Source organism: Siphateles boraxobius, unplaced genomic scaffold (genome assembly GCF_051911475.1).
Source record: "Siphateles boraxobius isolate OS27281-9 unplaced genomic scaffold, OSU_SipBor_1 53, whole genome shotgun sequence".
In the NCBI taxonomy this organism is placed as follows: Eukaryota; Metazoa; Chordata; class Actinopteri; order Cypriniformes; family Leuciscidae; genus Siphateles; species Siphateles boraxobius.
Genome location: NW_027509175.1, coordinates 6098957 through 6120578, shown reverse-complemented (window position 1 = coordinate 6120578; position 21622 = coordinate 6098957). Strand labels below are relative to the sequence as shown.

The window sequence follows — 21622 nt, the reverse complement described above, 5'->3', positions numbered from 1 at the left end:
TATACTGCTTATGTAGCCCAGGCCTAAAAGAATGTCTGGCTGGCCCTTCAACTAGTCTAGTCAGGGATGTTGGGTTTTCTATATTTATTTATTTGCTTGGTGAGTAAATATCATAGAATTAGTAAATAACGTACTTGGATTTTTTTCTTTTCTTTTTTGTCTTTCTAAAATTTGAACAAAAAGGCCGTTTTCAGATGACGTATGACGTATCCACAGTGATACCAAATACACGTGTCGTACGTGTGCTCGCGATATTCAACGGCTAATTTAGTGTGAAGAGAAAAAGCAATCAGGTGAGTTTAATTAACAGTTCTTCTTCCTTTAATAATGTTTGGTGATATTTGTATGATGTGGGAATAAAAAGTTTCTTTACAAGTTTAAAGAAACAGAATAATAAAGTTAAATCATTTGCATCGCATGCTTAGCTAGTTAATTACGGTCTGATGAAAGTTAACGTTAGCTTCCTCTCTTCCCGCCTGTCTTTCTGATATTTGAGTTATTAAACGCTAATGTTTTACGTTAGTGTAAGGTTATCTTGGGCTGGCTGATACCCACTACCAAAATTAGTCAGGCTTTAAAATATAAAATTTTGGAAAAACTGAATTTTTTTTATTGAATGTTATGTTTGTGACATTAATATACGGCATTCAAACATGCAAAAACCAGTAGGCCTACTTTTGACATGAAAATGATTTCAGTCTAAGGGATCGATGACACAAGTTTATAAGAGTTTAAATTCACAATACAATAATATGAAAAATCTTTTAAAATGTTTAACCGTGATACGTTTAGGCCTAACGTTACGTAGTGTAATATATGTATTTTTCTGTTCATACATTTTTGGAAAACGAAGTGGTAAAAAAACATGAATACCCTTTTAAACAACAATAACATAAAATGAATGCGTGTACAACACTGATTTTTGCAATCATTTTCAAGAAAAATAGTTTTTATTTTTAGTTTCAAACAGGTTTTCTTGAGGTTAATCAATTAACCCTAACTTTTCACTTAAAAGTTTGCCATTGTTCTGTTATACAGCTTGATTTTGATTGGTCGCTCTATTGTTATGTAGACTCAAAGCATTCCTTAATTACCACAGAGATAACTAACTATAAACCTTCAAAGCATATTAGTCTCACAGAAAGATGCCTATCTAGACAGTATTTTTGGATAATTCATATGACTCTGAATGCGCCTGTGATGCCCCAAATTCTATCTAGATTGGCAACTCATTAGGTTACAAAAATGCTGGATGCAGTCATAGTGTCTTCAATTGATTGGCTTTGTGTTTGAGTGCAGGATGAGTGATCTGGAGTTGGTGAAAAAGATGCTGCGAGCTGTTCTTCAGAGCAGTAAGCATGGTGTGGCCATGGTCCGTCTTCCGGGAGATTACCGGGCTCTGACAGGAGAGATGATTCCTTTCCGGAAGTTTGGCCATTGTAATCTCGAGAGTTTTCTGCGCAGCATTCCCGGTGTGGTGCGGCTTGAGCGCTCCAGTGCTGGAGAGGTGACGCATTCATTTGATCTGTTAATAGATCACTTGCATTTATTCACAGATGCTGTGCATGGACTTCAGGCTATGTGAAAAAAGCATCAGTGAGGATTTATATAAATGTATAAGTAGGGCCATGGTGAACCAATTTCAGATTTTGTGAATCAGCAATTAAATTTTTCCTTACCCTTCACCAACTGGGAATTTGTGTGGTTGTGAGAGAAATGCCAAAAAATTTAAACACTTACGGTAAAGAAAATGTTCACTTATTGATTAGTCTATGTACCATAATGCCAGAACCAAACTAAATGTGACAGACTTTGTGTATGTTTGTAGGTCATGTGTTTTGCTGGTGTGTGTGAGGAGACGGCACACATCGCACAGCTGGTCGCCCGGCAGAAGAATGTGAAGAAGTCTGGCTGCTCTAAATTACTGAACTTCCAAATGAGAGCAAAGTCTTCCTCTTTGTTTTCATATAACGGTAACACAAGCACAGACAAACGAACCGAGAGATGCTGTTTGGCTAATGTGATGTAATTTTTGTGGTTAATTTCAATCAAGTTTTGCATTTCATAATGATTTCCTAATCACTCCTTTTTCTAGCTTGTACTATTCTAGGCGATGTTTGAGTTGAACTTTGTATTGCTAGCACTTCTTGTGTTATTGTCTCCTTAAGATGAATCACTTGTTAAAGACCTCATTTCCAAGTTGCTTTGGAGAAAAGCGTCTGCTAAAGAATAAATGTAAATATAACGTTGATATTATTTTGCTATTCATAATTGAACGGCGTATATCTTAAAAGAAACTTAAGCTTGAATTGTGTGAGGTGCAAAACCTTAAATTGATTTTATTATTTTCTGTGTGTTACAAAGTCAAATGGTGTTCTTTAGTTGTAAAATAAGAAAAGTGTTTTAATACACATCACCTTAAAAGAGAATGTCATCCACATAAATCAAGTAAATGGGATTAATGACATTGAAAATCTAGTTTGTGTGCCCACGTCCCAAGAGAGAGCTTATTTAAAGGGTTTAATGCGGTTTCTTTGCCCACTAACCTTGTCTGTATGTGTGCTGACTATATCTGTGCCAGTTGGTCACCATTGCACACTAATGCCGCGAACTGTTTTAGCCCTTCAAGGTATTGTTTATTGATGTGGTTTAACTGATTTGGTCTGTGCAGCTAAACCTCGCTTGTCTCTGCGGCAACCGGGCCACATGACTCATCCCGCTCGGGGCACCACATCCAAATCTAGTTTTTACCCTTACCAGCGGCAGCTTTACAGTAGTGACCTCCCCTCCTCCCGGGTTCCTTCCCGTCAACCAAACAGGAAATCACCAGGGTGAGTGATGTCAGTCAAAACACTTGTGAGCACTAATACATTCTCAAAATATTCTTCAAAACACTTATGTGATTTTAGGTTTGGGGGATCTACATTTGTACCTAGCAAGATCAATACAGGAATAAAGACTTCACCTCATAAGACCAGTGGGACACCAGGTAAACCTCAGGTTTTGCCCTATTAATAATATTTGTATTTTCTTCATGACAACGGCACAGTTTATGTTGGCTCAGATACAATGTTTTATTTAAAAAGAACAGAATCCTGAAGCTAGAGCTGCATAATTCTGGATAAATATAGAATCACAATATTTTTTTGCCTAAAATGATTCTGAATATAAAACTACCGTATTTTCCGCACTATAAGGCGCACCGGATTATAAGGCGCACCTTCAATGAATGACCTATTTTAGAACATTGACTGTATATAGGGCGCACCGGATTATAAGGCGCATAAGATACTGCAGTCAAACGTTTGACTGGGTTTGCGTTATGCATCCACTAGATGCTAAAGGGAATGTAGCGACTGCGCGGCGCCGGAGGCGAGGCGTTTATTAGTAAGCGTGAGCGCGCTAGGGCGGGCACGTAACTTACAATCGCAGCCTGACTCTAACGAGTATTCATGTGCGGCGGCTCGCTGACAGCAACAGCTGGCTGTTTTGAATGAGACGACCCGGTTACTGTGAACGGGGAACGCTTTATGAAAATTCTGTGACGCGCAAGCAGCGCCGGGGACAATGTGTCTGTTCGTATGTCTGTTAGTAAGAGTGAGCGCTCGTGAGAAGGCACGTGACTTACACACATAACCTGATTTATACGAGGTTGAACTGGCCGTGTGACAGAGCGGGCATAAGATGGACACGAGTGCGAGTTCGCGGGCAAATTTAATAACGCGGAGCGTTATTAACCAATAGGTCCAATTAACCAATTGATCCATATATAAGGCGCTCCGGATTATAAGGCTCACTGTCGTTTTTTGAGAAAATTAAAGGCTTTTAAGTGCGCCTTATAGTGCGGAAAAATAGGGTAAACAAAATAACATGTAGTTTCCTAGAGGTTCTCACAAAATGTTAATTGCTGCTGTCTGTTTAATTTTTTTTAATTAATTTGAATTAATTAATTTAAAAATCTGTTTGAATGAATGATTCATAAATACTTCACTCGTTTTTCTAAACTTACACAGCTATTCTGAACTAATCTCTTGAATGATTCAATCACAAATAAATTTAAGTCACTTGTAAGTAACAATGTAATCCATACAATCGTAATTACTTTCAAAAGGTGATTTGCTCTATTTTAATTGCTTCTGTAGACTTCAGTGTTTATATCCGAACTATAAACTTTTATCCGTACTTCTGTGATCTTTAGAATATTTGTAACATGGAAATAGAGATACTGTGTGTGTGGTTAAAAAGACTCTTTGTTGGAGCAGTTTCATATCTAGACAGCCCAACTGCTTTTTCTGGCTCAGCGCCAACACAGATTTGAATTTTTCGGTGTGATTTTATCAAAGTTTTAGGCCCTGTCCACACGGCCACGGGTATTTTTATAACCGTGACTTTTTTTACGCGGTTCGGCCGTTCGTCCACACAAAAACGCACTGAAACCGAACATTTTTGAAAACCCCTGCCAGGGTGAGGATTTTCAGAAACGCCGGTTACAGTGTTGTCGTGTAGACAGTGAAACCGGGGTTTTTGCCTTGCGACGTCAGAGTGTGCGCCGTTATCAGCTGTGTTTGACATCAGATTTGCGCTTCTGATTGGCCAACGTGGCTTTAGGGTTAAGGTTTATATCACCGCCTGCTGGCGTGGCATGCTCTTGACCGCGCTTGATTGCGTGTTTTTACGTTTTCATGTAGACGGAGACCGAGCATGTGTGGACGGGATTTTTTTTAAAAACGCTGTAGGAAAAACTCCGGTTATAAAAATACCCGTGTCCGTGTGGACATGGCATTAATAGATATGGCCAAATCGTTGTCATTTAGGAATCAAATTGCGATCTTTTAACAATTAATCGTGCAGCTCTAACTGAAACCTAAACTTATCACTAAACCTAATGCTTAAAGCCTAGGTTTTAAGCAGATCATAAAACCCGGAAAAAGTTTGCATTATTTCAGGCAAAAATGCAAACTTTTTCCGGGTTTTATGATCTGCTTAAAACCTAGGCGTTAAGCATTAGGTTTAGTGATAAGTTTAGGTTTCAGTTAGAGCTGCACGATTAATTGTTAAAAGATCGCAATTTCATTCCTAAATGACAACGGTTCTTAGGGTTGACAAGCTACGTCAGTAAATCTTAAAAAAAAAAATGTTTGTGATTAAATGGCACTACAGAGGCTCTTGGGACATTAAACGTCATCAAACTGTCAGATTTAAAGATTTTACATAAAAGATTGAGAGTTTTCACCAGCTTAGTGGTAGGGCTGGACGATATGGCCAAATTTTATATCACGATATATTTCTCAATTTCGGTCGATACGATATAATTCCGATATTGATATTAACAATATAAAAGCCTCAGAAAAACTGCCAAGAACGCCCATAACAGATGTCTGTACCTACAATCTTTTGAAAAATGAATTGGCCAAGTCTATGAAATCTGCTGGACTCTTCGGTACTGCACCATAACAAACTACATGAACCAATGAAATAACCCATCATAACAATAATATTCTCTTCTCAATACCTGCTACAAGACTATGAAAGCATTTGGGTAGCAATATTCAATTTCAAATGTAATATGCAAAATGACAATGCAATATGTAAAATGGCAATGCATTTCTGTTTTTAAATTTACATTTGCCATTACATTTATGCAACGTTTGGTGCTAAATTAAAATTCAATAATCTAATTTACATTTTATCTAATTTGATATGTAAATTGAATACATATTTTAACGCTTTATAAGTTGCAAAATTAAAATGTATTACAGATATGATTAGATATGTTTAACATTTATTTTCAAGCATAAACTATAGCAAAATGATCATTTGAATGTTATTTTTCTTAATTGCATTTACACTCACAGTTAGACACTTGCGATTGCATTTTCATTAAATGTCCCGCAATGAATGTAGCAAAATTCAATGTGCAAATTGAAAATACATTCCGAGCCGATCACGTCCCGCCCCCTCCCGCCCTGTCAATCACTGCGTGAAGTTTCGGTTTCTTAGTAGGGATGGCCCGATACCGATACTGGCATCGGGGATCGGGTCGATACTGTCCTCATATACTCGTACTCGTACTCATAAAAATTCGCCGATACCACGCCCCGATACCACGTACATTTTGCGAAACGAAACTGGCCGCCGCGGGTGCTTTGTCGAGGTGAACTGAGGCATGGGGACGTCCACTCCCAACGCAAAAGAGTGCGGCGCGGCACTAGATCTGATGGCGGTAATGCACTCACTCTGTGTGTGCGGGTTCCGGGAGAATAAAACGATTCGCGGGACTCCCGCAAACTAGAAATATCTATGAATACAACATATTAAAACTAATAGATTTTCATTCATCTGTTGCAGAAAAGCAAGAAGAACAACTAAAACAAAATAGAAACGATTTACAGGCCAGAGTTTCTATTCATAACATGTTTGCAGCGTTGAGCGATGTAGCCAATCACAGACATGTGTGTTGATTTCTTGAACGCAATGGCTAATCAGAAGCATTTAAGATAGACTCCCCTCACTGCTCAAAACTTTTTTGTTCAGTGCTGAATTCTGAATGCTGGCAAATCCTCTAATTATAACAAACAAAGTGTGGATATTATGAAAGATTCATTGTGCAGTCAGCTTCATTGATAATAACAGATGTGTGAGATCGCGATGAACTGTCAGCTTTTTAGGAATTAGACTATTAAGGGAGCGCACTTTGGGCGCATTCAGTCATGTCAGACCATGCACGCAGTAACTGCTTGCTTTTATGTTAAATTAACAGTGGTTTGTGTGTTAATACATTTATTATTTTACTCATTATTTATTTTTAGACTTGTTAAAACAAGCAGAGAAGAAAATAAAAACAGTCTTCTAACCTGTGTTCTAAAATAGTCTTCTGTCTTCTTTTCTGGGAGCCTATAGTTACTTTTGCGGTAGAAATATCGGTATCGGTACTCGATATCGGCAAGTACACAAATGTAAATACTCGTACTCGTATCGGTTTGAAAAAAAATGGTATCGGGCCATCCCTATTTCTTAGATATTAAAATCATATTTATTGGTCATTCTGAGGTCACTCAGCATCCCCACATGCTCCAAATTAACGCAAAAAAGTCTCGTTTGTTGGTGCCGGTTAAAGTGTTGTTTGTAGTGCTTCTATCAGGTGGAACAGATTTGATGTGTCCCCGCTGCTAGTCGGCACCACTCCCTGTCTCATTTTGCAGCGCGCTGAAACCTGAAGTTTTGAGATCTCAGCCGAAACACCACTGAATTTATACCATTGAATTAGTCTTTCCTCTCTTATCAACTATTTCGTCTGCTTTCTTCTCACTTGTGGAAGCTCGTTAAGTCACATTTGTATTGCGGTCGGGGGCGCTCATTCTGTAGCTGAAACTTGCCGCGTTGGAGATCAGCCTAGTAGTGCTGAGCACTGGCTGCGTCCACGTGTCTGTGTTGAACGTCATCACGAAAGTAGCCAATTGTGTTCTGCTCTTTCTGACGGCTGCGCGCCTAACGCCAGTCAGTGACAAATGCTGTATATCGAAATATCGAAAATGTGTTTAAAAATCATATCACCGTTATCGGAAAAAAAAATATTGCGATATATATTGATATTGAATTATTGTCCAGCCCTACTTAGTGGTGGTAACATTGAAGTCCTGTATCTGTGCTGTACAACTGCCAATTGTATTTAGACTTCAGAATTCATAAGTTGAGTTTATTTCTGAAGATTAACTTAACAAAACCTGTAAGCATCATTAACTTTTGTCTGTCATAGAGTCTATTTTCTGTAATAATCCAAAAGCCAATTGGGAAAATCCTGTTGGCTTTTTGTCTAAGAAAGAAACCAGGGTGAAGGTAACTTCTGGGATGGCCAACAAAAATATCTCATCACTGCAGCACTGTATTGTCTTCAGGATATGCTAATTCATTTAGTTTTCTAATCTCTGTTTTTGATATACTCAATTAATTTAAGTGTGACATTTTTTTCTGTGTTGCATTCTTCAGCTCAGCAAAAGCCTGTAAACCGTGCTGAAGTTGAGGTGGTTCAGGATCGAATCAAACAGATATTACAGAAGTACTGCAGTGGAGTCTGGCTGTCCAAAATCCCTCAGCTATATAAGAATATGTTCCAGGAAGAGCTCCATATGCACAAAGAAGTGGAGACGTGGACGCACATCTGCACTGTGAGAGAACTGAAAAACACAAACACATGCTGACTACTAAAATCACCCTGTACCCTCCCATCTAACTACATCAGTGGTTCTCAAAGTGGGGTCCGCGAAATAATTTTAGAACCCTATGAACGGAATCGCAGAATCCAGTCAGACCATCGGGGAAATTCTTGTCAGAGCGCTCCTGCTCTCTCTTTCTCTCCCCCCACAAATGCGCGCGCATATCCAGAGAGAAGAGTGAATCCGCGAATATACAGTAGCCTAGCCTAGTTGTAAAATCAAAGTTAAGAGGCTAGGTTTAAATTTTTCAGTTCTTTTTTTTTTATCCATCAGTTTATTTAAACTGTTTTAAATCAATATTGTTTAAGACGTTTAGTAGCTTGCCTATGTCATTTGTAATGGAAGCCCGTTTCCGCCACTGAATACAAAAAAGACATTAAAGTCAGAATTGTGAGATTAAAAAGTCACATTTAGCCTACCTTTTTTATAGTTTTATATGGCGGACACGGGCTTTCATTTTCTTTGATGGGCGACATAGGCCTACATGAGTAAAAATGTATGAGCATTTTGCATTTACACAAGAGTGTCATCTCCAGAGCTGCTATGAGTCACTTTATGAAAGTTTCAGCATTTAATTTGATACAAAAATAGTTCTAGGGTCAGTCAGTGGATATTCGGGGCTTTAGCCCAAACTAAAATTGGGTATTTTTATTTAAATTAATGAATTGATTATAAAAGCGATTTAAAGGAATAAAGAAAGCCTTATTGTATTAGTGAAATAATTACAGTTGTCAAATATTAAATCTTTATTTACTTACATTTTAACATCCTTCTGTGAACAGTAATAAGCCCTGCATTCTTTAATCATTTTGACATTGATGAGCTACACCGCTGAACTTTTTGTCATCCAACAAACAGAGCGGTGCGTAATGGAGTGCATCAGAGCAGCATCAAGAATATCAAATACATTGCAGTGAATCTCTTATTTGCATCTTAAGGTTATTGCCAATAATAATAATGACAGGTTTGCTAAAAGTGTAGAACTCGGTGAGCTCGCGCAAAACACATCTTTAGCACGCGACTCGTTTAAACGCCTCTGATTGGCCGATGCGTTTAACAGACATGTCTGTGATTGGCTACAATGCTCAACGCTGCAAAAGCACGTTGTAAGTTTCTTTAATGCAAAGGGAAAAATATAAATAAAACTGTAATATGCACTTTTCATGATTAGGTGTCACGGCAGCTGTAATCTTATTCACATTTGTTTTTCTGATTAATTGTTTTGCTCTATGAGAAAGACAAGGTAGCAAAATATTCAGGGCTTTACTAAAAACATTCCGCCACTGGGCCTACATAAATAATAACAATACAAAACTTTTATTCACTACAACCCGCCAAAATAAAATTTTGGTTTAAATGAATTACTAGGATGTGTTCTGCAACAGTGTTAATTCTGTTATGATTTGTTAATTGTTCTGCCATTGATATAAGTAGTAGTCGACCGATATGGGTTTTTTGATGGCCGATGCCGATATCTTAGAGAGCAGGGTGGCCGATGGCCGATATAAAGCCGATATTTATATTTATATATCAAACATGTATATATATACACACACACACACATATATATATATATATACACACTTTATATTTATATAAATCAATACTTAATAAATTAGATAAATTTAATAAATACTTAAAATAAACATGCTTAGGCCCTATACTTTAGATGGCAACTTCTTGAATCTGCAATCATATTACAGTATTTTTCACAAATAAAGTAATTGTTTAAAAATATATGAATATGTGAATAAAAAGGAAGTAAACACTGTAACAGGGCACTCAGTAACCTGGTAATTTCATGCGCACTGATAATCATATTTTTTTTACCCTGACTTTTGACAAGGTAGGCTAACGCTAATTTTACATACAGCACACAGTAAAAACGACATGAATATGACACAGTGGGCAACTGGATATAGCGTAGCATATTTTAAAATGAAGGATTTAAAGTTTTCTATCGCGTCTCCTGTGAAGCTGATCTTTTGTTCGCATTTACTCACTTTGCACGGACCGTCACTCGCAGGAACACGTTTATGCAGGCTACAAATGCACACTTCACAAGATATCACAGCTGGATTCGATTAAATCTGCAAGGTTTGTGAAATTAAATGTTTATTAGATATTCAGAGATTTGTTTAAATGATGTAGATGCGCATTTGCTGAATGTTGACGGTAAATGAGAAGGTATTTTAGCTTGATTGTTTGGCTTTTCGGTTACAAATAATATAAAAGCAAACGCATTACTTTATCATATACCATTTACTTTCTTTGATTACCAGTTCTGTAGCCACCCGTTCTGTCTAACAAACTATTAGATATGACTGACAGAGAGACGGAGAATGTGAGTGAGCGCTGTGTGATCAGATTCAGGCGCTGCCGTTCTCTTCTCAGGTGTGCTGTTCTCAGCGCCGCCCGTCAAAATAAAAGTCTGCAGCACCGTCAAAATAAAAGTTCCGCTTCCAACACATCGGCCAATCAGAAAAACTTATCGGCCGATATTTTAAAAAAGCCAAAGATCGGCCGATATATCGGCCGTGGTGATATATATTCGGTCGACCACTAGATATAAGGTGCAATGAGTTAATTATTTTAAAGTTGATGCACGTAAAGTAACATTTAATTTAAATGTTATTTTAAATGGATGGTTCACCCAAAAAAATTAAAAGTGAGTCATCATTTGCTCATTTACTTGAAATGCAAATGTAAAATATAGTCTTGAAAAATCTAACAAAATTGAGTTTGATTAAAAAAAGCACAAATATGTCAATGAGTTTTATGAAAACTTTCTTTTGAATTAAGTCGATTTGTACTTGTTTTAATCAAAAACTCGCTTAATTTTGATCGATTTCAAGGAAAACAAGACTTTATATTGTCATTTTGTATCTTTAGTAAATGTATCTTGAATTAAGAATCTTTTGAGAACTGCTCTAGAAAATAAGAAAAAAATACTTTGACCTACTTGACAGTATGATCAGAAAGTACAGCAAGAGTTATTTTTGTATTCTAGAAGTTGGGAGTGATTCAAGCTACTTTTTATTTGTAAAATTAATTAAAAAGTAATGGATATATGTTGAAAATTCAAACTCTGAAGCGTTGCTAATACAACTCATTGTTTCTCTCTATAGACATTTACATTTAGAGAACACATTGACATATTTCCTGTTCAATTTATTTCTTAAATGTTCTTTAGTTTGTCTTGAAAAGGTCTTAGATTATTAAATATACCTTCATAAAACCTGCAGAAACCTATATATATATATAAATAACTAATTAAATTTAAATAAATAAATAAAACTAATAAAAATGACAAAAGTACATGACAAAATTACTAAAAGAATAAAAATTCCTATAGAAACAGTCAGACGTGCGCTTGCAGTACACATTAGCTTGACCAGCCAACTTTTTGCATTGTTTTGCTTCGCTTCAACTGTGATTGAGATCCAATATGGCATTGTGTGTTCTAGGGCTGAAACGATTCCTCGAGTTACTCGATTACAAAAATTCCTCGAGGCAAAAACTCGAGGCCTCGAAGCCTCGTTAAATTCCTATGTAAAATGTAATTCACTATACGCGGATCTATACTATAGCGCGTGATACATTTTGAATTTATTTGGCACGATGGCGGAGAGTAAAGATGTCCATAAACGGCAGAGAATGTCTAAAGTTTGGGATCATTACATACTTAATAAGGAAGAGAACAAGGTGCAATGTGTCTACTGCGAAGTAGACCTGGCATACCACAACAGTACGACTTCAATGATTCAGAATCTGAACTGAAAACATCCACTCCATGCTCTCACCAAGCGTCACTGAAACATAACCTAATGGTCTGTTCACACCGAACGCGAATAGAGCGTCAAATACGCGTCTATCGCGTCTAGTTAGACGCTTAAACATTCGCTCGAGTTAAAAATTTTCAACGTGTGCGGAAGACGTTCGCGTCATTCGCAACGCCCGGCGCAAATGATGCGTCTATTCGCGTCTTTGCACTGACTTTGTATAATCTACTCGCGCAAATAATTAAAGTTGCGTTCGGTGTGTGAACCCCTTCACTTACACACACACACACACACACACACACACACACACACACACACACACACACACACACACACACACACACACACACACACACACACACACACACACACACACACACACACACACACACACACAAACAAACAGACACAGACACACACGCATACACACACACACATGCACCCTCGTCTCTCTCACGCGCCAGTCAGATCAATTGCGGCAATGCATCACATATGTGACCAGTCACGGAAACTAGGGACACAAGTCGGTTCTGGGGCATTTTGAGTTATTCATAGATTCTGAGAGTGTAATATCCAAGCTTTCCAACGATGTGTAACATGTGGAAATCTGATAATATTTGGAGAAGTTGTGGCCATTTTAAAGTAGGCACTTAAAAAAGCTCAAAGAGGAGAAAACGAGCTCTAAAAGATTGTGCAGTTCTCACCTGTCTCTGCTGCTGGGGGTGACAATAGGGCTCATTTACATCTCATTTAGATAAGCCATACCCCCTGTAAAGCTCCTCCATGTGCTTTACAGCTTTTTTTACACATTGAATGAGTGCACTTCTGCCGCACTAGGCGAAAAACAATTGTGCTGCCCCTCTATTTGCAACGTACCAGCAACAACACACAAAGACCAATAATGCCATATAGCCTGCATATAACGCGAAACCAGCAACAACACATAAAGACCAATACGCCATATACATATAACGCAAAACCAGCAACAACACACAAATACCAATATGCCATATAGCCTGCATATAACGCAAAACCAGCAACAACACACAAAGGCCAATATGCCATATACATACAGTATAACGCAAAACCAGCAACAACACACAAAGACCAATATGCCATATACATATAACGCAAAACCAACAACAACAAACAAAGACCAATAAGCCATAGGCCTACATATAGCGCAAATAGTACGCAACGCTCGTGTGCCCAAAATGTCAACAATATTAAAGTTTATGTAGGAGGCAAATGCCTGCTGGCATTTTTCTTTAAGCAGTCATTTCTGCAATTTTCCAAATAATCACATTTCACCTCCTCAAATTACTGTTGCAAATCTCTTTACACCACTTTCTTATGTGCGTATACACACACAAATGAAATGTCCGCAAGCACATTATATCATCAGCAGGTTCAGCATCTTAAATAACGACTAAAGAGCAAATGAAGCTTAACTTACATTTCAGAAACACGCCGTATTGAAGCACTGAGGGCGAGCGCGCTGCGCCCATACCTCCGGTTCAGTTTCCCGAGCCCACGAAGTGCGGCGAAAACATTTTCGGTGTAACTGCCAGACGGTTCATCTCGTCTGCGACAATCTTTGCGGCATCCATCTTCATTGAATTTTGATATCAGAGAGAGCTGGCCAGAGCACAGCATAATAAGTAGCCATGTGGTTGACTTGGAGGGCGGGGGCAAAAGCGCCGGGTTATTCAGTATGGAAGTACACACAGACAATGACACGCCACGCCCCTACTGCATGCTAGAATCTTCGAAAACAAGCCGATTTCAACCTCAAAATGTTAGCTTTTAAATATACCAATACTGCTATCTCAAACATGGAGAGGCTTCTTCGTGATTTCAATTATCAGATTCTCCAAAAAATTGAAAATCACCAATTTTGAAAAAAAACTCTTCTTTCTCATTTTGCTCGAAAGTTGTGCTGCCGACTTGTGTCCCTGGTTTCTGTGACGGGTCACATATGCTTAAACTTTCATGTAGCCACGCAACAATAATTTCAACATGCATTCACTGTACAGTCTTTGCGAGACCTTGTTTGTATGTCACGTCTTCCAAATAGTTACAGACAACAACAAAAAATGAAATTCTCCAGCCTGCTTCTTCAAATCCACACGTACTTTTGGGGAAGACATTTTAATTGGCTACCAAAGTAATTGAGCATAGAACATTGTTGGCACTTATACTAAATGGGTAATAATTGCAATAAATAGGCCTAGTTTTGGAGCCAAATGTTGGAGTTGGAATAAGTTTTTTTGTTTGTTTTTTGAGAAATAAAAGCCAAATGCTTGATCATTTTACAGCCACATCATTTTCGTTATGCATTATTTGTTTTAGTTGTTTAAAAACACACAAAAAATTATCCGATTACTCGATTAATCGATCGATTAAGTGCTAGATTAATCGATTACAAAAAGAATCGATAGCTGCAGCCCTAGTATGTTCATGAATTTTCGGGGCGGAGCAATAAAGGGGTGTGTTTGTTTGGGTTGATTTCAAATATCAACAGTGTTTCTCAGAAATAACTTACTGAACCTTTAATGTAATAAAGTTGGTGATCGTTATATGATAAATGATCAATTTGTTTTCTTTCTCTCTGCTGTCCTTTAGGTTGAAAAGCCAGGCAGCAATAACATAGTGGACCGCCTGGTGTACCCTGTCATAGATCCTGGCCCAAAACCAAGCACTGTGCCTGCTGTAGCTGCATGCAAACAGTCTCCAGTCTCAGACACTGCGTTTAGGAAACAGCCAACACCTGCCCAGCAAACTACCCGCATCCTCAGAACTCTTGCCATCAACATTCCTACTTCAACCCAGAAATCCCAAACACTCTTGAGTCCAACATCGCCCAACTCCACCATGCTGGATTTTACTCTCCCTGAAACACCCAAAGCTCACTCCAACTCGCTCATCACCCCTCCCTCAACTCCACCCTCTCAAAAGCCTCTGACTCCAGAGATCAAGCAGAAGCTGCAGCAGCTGCTCAATAAATACAGCCATGGCTTGTGGGCTCATGCACTTCCACAACTTTTCCAGGAGGCCTTTGGGTAGGATGCTATGCTGATTACTGTATATTTGTAGAGTGCATACTTTTTCCAGTACATTCATTCGAACAGAAGTATGCCAACGCATAAAATATGAAGAAATATCAATGAATATTCAATCTTGGCCAAATAGCATATTAAAAGCACTTGTGTAGCAAAATCTAGTATACACACTACCATTCAAAACTTTGGCGTTGAGTACGTTTTTAAAAAATATATTTAAGAAGTCACTTATGCTCACACAGTCTGCATTTAATTGAGCAAAAATAAATTAAAAACAGTAATACAGTGACATATTAATTTATAATAACTTAATGTTTTCTATTTTAATATTTTAAAGTTTTATTTATTTCTGTGATGGCAAAGCTGAATTTTCAGCATCATAACTTCAGTCTTCAGTGTCGCATGATTCAAAAATGATTCTAATATGCTGATTTTCTGCTCAAGACACATTTCTTATTAGCAATTTTGAAAACATTTGTTCTGCTTAATATTTTTGTAGAAACACATTTCACAGTATTGGCCTGGATTCTTTGAATGGTAAAGAACAGCATTTATTTGCAATAGAAATCATTTGTGAAATTATAAATGTCTTTACTGTCACTTTTGATCATTGCTTTAATGAGATGTACGAGAGAGTAGCACAGTGAAATAATTTTTTTCCAGGTACCGTGACTTAAATAAATAAATGTAAAAAAATATATATTTTCTGCTTGTCTCTCAGGTGCGAGTTTCCACAGTACGTGTTGGAGGATCTGTCTTTGTTGGCAAATACGTGTATGGTTGAGTACCCCATGCCGGACAATCGAAAGCGAGCCATACTGTACGCACTACCATGCCAGGTGCAGTCAGAGCCCCGTCCTCGCCCACCACCACTGTTTATGCACTGTGAAAGCAATCCACATGTGCCTCCTCTGGTTATCCCAGTGGCAGAGTATCTATCTGTTTTGGTGATGGAGGTCAGCAGCACCAACAACGTTGTTCTCCGGTAACGCTAAAAAAAAACACTATTTTATAATTAGATACAAGATGAATTTCTAGTTCTTTTGTTTTCATTATTTTAGATTGTGGATTCGTGATGCTGTCTTATTTTTCAGGTTTGTCGGTGAAGGCTACTCTAAAGCTCTGGAGCTGACGGAGGAGGCTATGCTTCAATTCTATAATACAGTTGGTGCTGGACTTCGTCTTCTCTCCCCAAAAGTTGGACAACTGGTGGCAGTTGCTATGGAGGAAGATGCAGTACTAAGAGCTCAGGTTCACCAGGTCACAGAGGACAACGTGAAGGTACCAGACACTTCTGTATCCACTTCATTGACAACTTAAGAGCAGATACGGCTATTTGTAACTTGAATGTGTGAGGCTTCCTGTATCATCTGGTTCTAGTTATTTTAGCAGTTGACCTGTGCATCTCTAACTTCATCTTTCCTTTTCGTAGGTGTATTGTGTGGATCATGGGTTCTTTGAGGTGGTCAGAAGGAAGAAGATATTCCAGCTGAGGGATCAATTCCTGACTCTTCCTTTTCAGGGAACGATATGTCAACTTGCAGGTAACATTTATCAGAGGCCTTTGTGTATATGTGTGAGAGAGTAATATGTTATGCAATTCCTTTTTGTGTTCACATTCACTTGCTTGTTAGGTCTGGAGCAATTCAGTACAGATCCGGTAGTTCTGAAAACTCTGAAATCATTAGCTGTTGGTCGTACGCTATTGGCTGAGATTCTGGAGCGAGGGGACACACCGCTTATTGTGCTTTATGACACTTCTCATAACGATGATGTCAATGTGAACGCTGTATGCTTGAAAGCCCTGCAGGATAAGTCCATGGAGAACCCTCTACAGGTCAATTATAAATAAAATCACAAAATTATAAAATTGCATTTTTCAACAAAAAAAAAACAACACGAATGAATTATAATAATGTGTTTTTCTCCCTCTTGTCTCTTCAGGTGAACAGCGTGTACACAAACGTGTGTGTGACAAATGTGTGCTCTGATGGCAGTATTTACTGTCAGCTGCCTTCTCGAGGCCAGGCCAAACTTAAAGACATCATGGACAAGATTGAGGCACTTTTCATCTCTCAGGTAAAATAATTAAATTGAGTGTCTTTTATTTTAGGCTTATGTTAACTGTATATGATCATGGGAGCATTACATGTCTCTTATGTGTTTCTAAGTTAACATGGGAGCTGTTGGTGTCCAAACCATTCTGTGGGAAAGTGTGTCTAGCTAAATACAAGGGCAAATGGGCAAGAGCAGAGGTGAGAAGACATTCTACTTTTTCCCTTCATCACTCACGTCATGTTCTAACTATTGTCAAAATCTCCTTGTAAGCGCAGTCGGTTCAGTCTTATGTGAACATAAAAAGTTGAGTAAGAAAACGCATGTGTAACAAACAACAGTATATTGGACGATAATCATAGAACAAAGGGAAAAATCACTCATCTTGAATGAATAACTTTTGTAACTGTAATCAGAATTTTTCTATCTATATTGTGTACAAAGAAAACTATGCAGTGTTATTTTGAATTTGATTACAATTTTTGTTCCTGAACTTTGTTCAATTGTATTTATTTTTGCTATTGTTAATTTTTTTTTGTTCTTATAGTATTACTGTTCACTTGTCTTGAATGTTTACAATTTTTATTATTTAGTCCAGTAGTTTTTGCTGTGGTGTTTTTGTTAAAACCATAGGAAATTGTTTGTGTTCTTTAGGCTGCTGATTTTTTTTTGTATGATGCTGATTTTTGTTCATGGAAATCATCTGCAACAAAACGTTTTGCCAAAAGACGTAATAAATATGTTAGATATAAATGTTTGACTAAATTGTTTTTCACTTTAATGGAATCTAAAAGAATCTGAATTGATAAACAAAATCGGAATCGATAAAATCAAACAATGCCCAACTGTAATTGGCAATGCCAATTACAATGCCCCATAAATTGGCAGTAAATGCTATTCCACACGAACCTCATCTTTGTATGTTCTGTGACTTTAGTTTGCTTATAGCGTGCATGTGAGTGCACGTGCCGCACTCATTTCACTAGATTTGTAATGAGGAGCGTTTGTGAACCTGTTGACGGCAAAGGAGAAACTTTATGGACTCGTAGGTTTAACGTTTGAAAATGACGAAATAAATGTAAATATTCAGCATTTATATTTTATATGCAAATGTACTCTCCTACAAAATCACTCTTTCCAAATACAGCTATCAAATTCCTGTGTTTTTGTATCGCAATGTTTCAGAAAAACTAAATATCACAATGTCTGTTTTTTCCCCCCCAGTATTGTGCAGCCCTAGTGAAAATTAAATTAGTTCAATTGGTTATATGAATGTGTGTTTCATCTGTGTGTAGATTGTTACCCTTCATGGCAGTCAAGTGTTGGACATCCAGTTTTTGGATCTGGGACTTCCTGCTTCTCTGGAGGTTAGCGAGCTCAGGGAGATCCCACCAATCTACCTCAGAGAGCTCATCACCATACCACCTCAGGTACACACATCTGTTATTTTTTCGCCTCACTCATTTCCATTCATGCTCATCACTTCCTACAACTGTGCAGGCCATTGTCTCATTTAAGTCATGAGTCAAGCTGTGAGTTTTTGTTTTTTCTTGTTTTTGAATGATAAAATAACTTGTTTAGCATGTAAGGAGTGCTGTAATTGCATTAGTCTGCTTTATGAATGAAAGTAATTGTTATATATTTCTGCCCCTGTAGGCTATAAAGTGCCTCCTGGAGGATCTGAATGCAGATGGGGGTGTTTGGCCTCCTGAAGCCGTTCTGTGGTTGAGAGAAACAGTCCACAACAAAGTCCCCAGTTGCATGAAGGTCTTGCGCATTCATTTATTGTTTACTGAAAAAGTAATTTATTGTTTAGTGCTATTATCACATTGCAAAATAAAAGCTCTGGTTTGAAGTGAACAAACTGTAATGTAAATATTGTAATTTTACAGCTGTACTTTTAAAATACTATACTATAAATACTATTTAACTTTTTATTTACAGTAACTATGTAATAATAATAATAATGATTAATGTGTAATAAAAATAAACAAAACGGGTAATATATTGTAATAACAATATTGTACTGTAAATAAAAAGAGATTAAAAGTTTAATAATAGTATTTTATAGTACAACTGAAAAATTACAATATATTACCTGTTTTATTTGTTTTTATTACATATTAATCATCACTATTATTATTTCATAGTTATAGTGAACGTGTCAAAACAGTGGGAATGTAGCCTTTGATTAATCAAATTTGAACACCCAAATTTTTCCACGTTTTCCCAAATCTTTCAGATCGAAAAGGATAGTTTGCACTAAAAAATGTAAATATAATTCTTTCCAAGTAGAGTTATTCAGGTCATCTAGTGAAAGTTCCTGTATTTTGCAGAAAAACTAAATAATGTCCATTTATTGGCATGTTTGTTGTGTGTTTAGATAGTCAAGCTTGATGAGACCAGGATTGTGCACGTCTACCTCTTCAATGGAAATGACCTTCAGAGCAGCATTAATCACCAGCTAGCCTCATGTCCATTCTGGCAACGTGATGCCTACTTCAGCAAGATCGACAAGGTTGCCAAACCTATCTTGACAGAGGCAGGGGACAACCCCTATACATCTCCCACACTGTCGAAGCCCCTCACATTGCCCTCTCAGATGGACTTACCTCTGGTTGGGCAAAATATGGATGTGTTTGTGTCGGTTGCATGTCACCCTGGGCACTTTGTGCTGCAGCCGTGGCAGGAACTGTACAAGCTAGTAGTGCTGATGGGAGAGATGATCCTGTTTTACAACAAACAGGAAGTAACCCAAATCAACATCCAGAAAAATAACGTCTACGCTGCCAAGATCGACAACAAGTAAGATCTGAATGGCACCTCTGATTGTAATTCCCCACCTAAATAACACAACTAAATAATTTACTCTTTTTCTTTCTTTCACACTACATTCGTCTTGTCCCCTCTCATTATCTATAGTTGGCATCGCGTTTTGGTAAAGGGCATCCTGACCAATGGCTTAGTCTCTGTGTATGAACTGGATTATGGGAAATACGAGTTGATCAACTATTCCCAGCTCCAACCACTCATCGATGAGTTCAGGCAGCTGCCATTCCAGGGCATTTTTGCTCAGCTGGCTGGTAAGAGAGAAGCTGGAGCCAAATGGAGCTAAAACAAAATTATATCTTTATTATTTTTCAGATTTGTACTAATATTTAATGATCACATTGAATTTGCTCTAAAATGGCTTAAAAAGTTATGTATCTTTCAGAGGAGCCATATATGTCAGCCAAACACTAAAATGTTGGATAGTAGATCAACATTTTTTTAAAGGAAGTATGGTTAAAAAAAACCCATTTTACTAAAAGATCAAAAGGAAGAATATTTGGTTATATTTATGAATGCACAAGTATAATAAATAGTAATATTTAGCTGCACTTTTTTTTTTTTTTTTTTACAAATACTTTTTTTAAAGCATGTGAAATTCCATGTGAACTTCTGTGAACAGTTTTGAATGATTGCACAAATGAAGTGTGGAATCGGTGATTAATAACATCTCTGATTTAAATTGAATCAGTTCATAAAGTATATTTATCTTAAACCAGTCGTGACAAAGGGCTGTTTGCATATTCTTTAGGAAAGTTAACAACCAAATACTAATGTTAAAATCATCACAATACTGATGTTGTCAGTATTGATGTTTTATGCTATTAACAAAATAGAAAATATATTGTAAGTATTCGATGCATCACCCAGCCTTATTGCAAGTTACCTCAAAACTAATGCATGTCTGTTAAAGCTTCTGATTTACATGCATAATACTTGTTCATAGGTATCAAGCAAGGGGTCTGGTGTGAGGAAGCTTCTATGGTGTTCCGGAACCATGTTGAGAAAAAGCCGCTGGTGGCCCAGATTGAGTCAGTTGAGGAGGGGGAGTGGCCCTGGGAACGCAAAATCTCCGTCTACCTGGTGGACACCACACAAGAGGACAATGACATCTGGATCCACAACATTATGGTGGAGTTTTTAGATGAGATCAGCAGTGCTGCATGAGACTGTTACAACTACCCTTTCCCAGAACCATGCTGAAAACCTGAGCCTGAGGAAATCTGGATCTAGAATTCAAAAGCACTCTATGTATGTTTGGTCAGCTCATTTTATTTACACGTTCATGAATAGTTTCAGTTATCGTTCCGAGTGCCATGGGAAAGGGATTTATTTACCTGTTTTTGCTGTTGTGATAAATAATAATGATATACCATTGCCAAATTAACTCGTTCTTACCTGAACAGCTTCCCTTTACTGTCTTTACCATAGGGCCATTTGTCTTGGAGTAATTTGATTTATGTTGGTTTTGTGTGAGACACTACTGCTTTTTATTGTTTATACTCTTGATTTTGCACTTTGATTTGTTTGCTGTGGTCTTATTGTGTGTTTTCTGAAAGGGAAATGGCCTAATTGTAAAAGAACATTTGTATTTAGGTTCTCATGTTTGTTTAATTTCTAAGTTAACATTTGGTTCGAATCATTAAACGAGATGACAACAACCCGATACACTTGGGTGACT

The 21622-nt window shown here is 37.6% G+C and overlaps 1 protein-coding gene across 1 annotated transcript; it reads left to right on the top strand.

The window, feature by feature from the left end:
• Positions 1–205: 205 nt before the first annotated feature.
• On the top strand, positions 206–21607 carry tdrd7a (tudor domain containing 7 a). The gene is made up of 18 exons (XM_077205157.1): positions 206–293; positions 1300–1507; positions 1829–1973; positions 2672–2831; positions 2910–2989; positions 7987–8165; positions 14621–15057; positions 15779–16042; positions 16152–16338; positions 16490–16601; positions 16692–16894; positions 17002–17136; positions 17229–17312; positions 18408–18542; positions 18769–18879; positions 19496–19917; positions 20035–20195; positions 20888–21607. Exons 2-18 carry the CDS (start codon positions 1301–1303, stop codon positions 21106–21108), a joined length of 3243 nt encoding a protein of 1080 aa, XP_077061272.1. The 5' UTR covers positions 206–293; position 1300; the 3' UTR covers positions 21109–21607.
• Positions 21608–21622: the final 15 nt, after the last annotated feature.

Bases quoted from the DNA above. Each gene is read 5' to 3' on its own strand.
- tdrd7a (XM_077205157.1), top strand. From the start codon at position 1,301: ATGAGTGATCTGGAGTTGGTGAAAAAGATGCTGCGAGCTGTTCTTCAG. The intron at 1,974-2,671 runs GTAACACAAGCA...TGGTCTGTGCAG, and splicing joins CTCTTTGTTTTCATATAACG to CTAAACCTCGCTTGTCTCTG. The intron at 16,339-16,489 runs GTACCAGACACT...TCCTTTTCGTAG, and splicing joins TCACAGAGGACAACGTGAAG to GTGTATTGTGTGGATCATGG.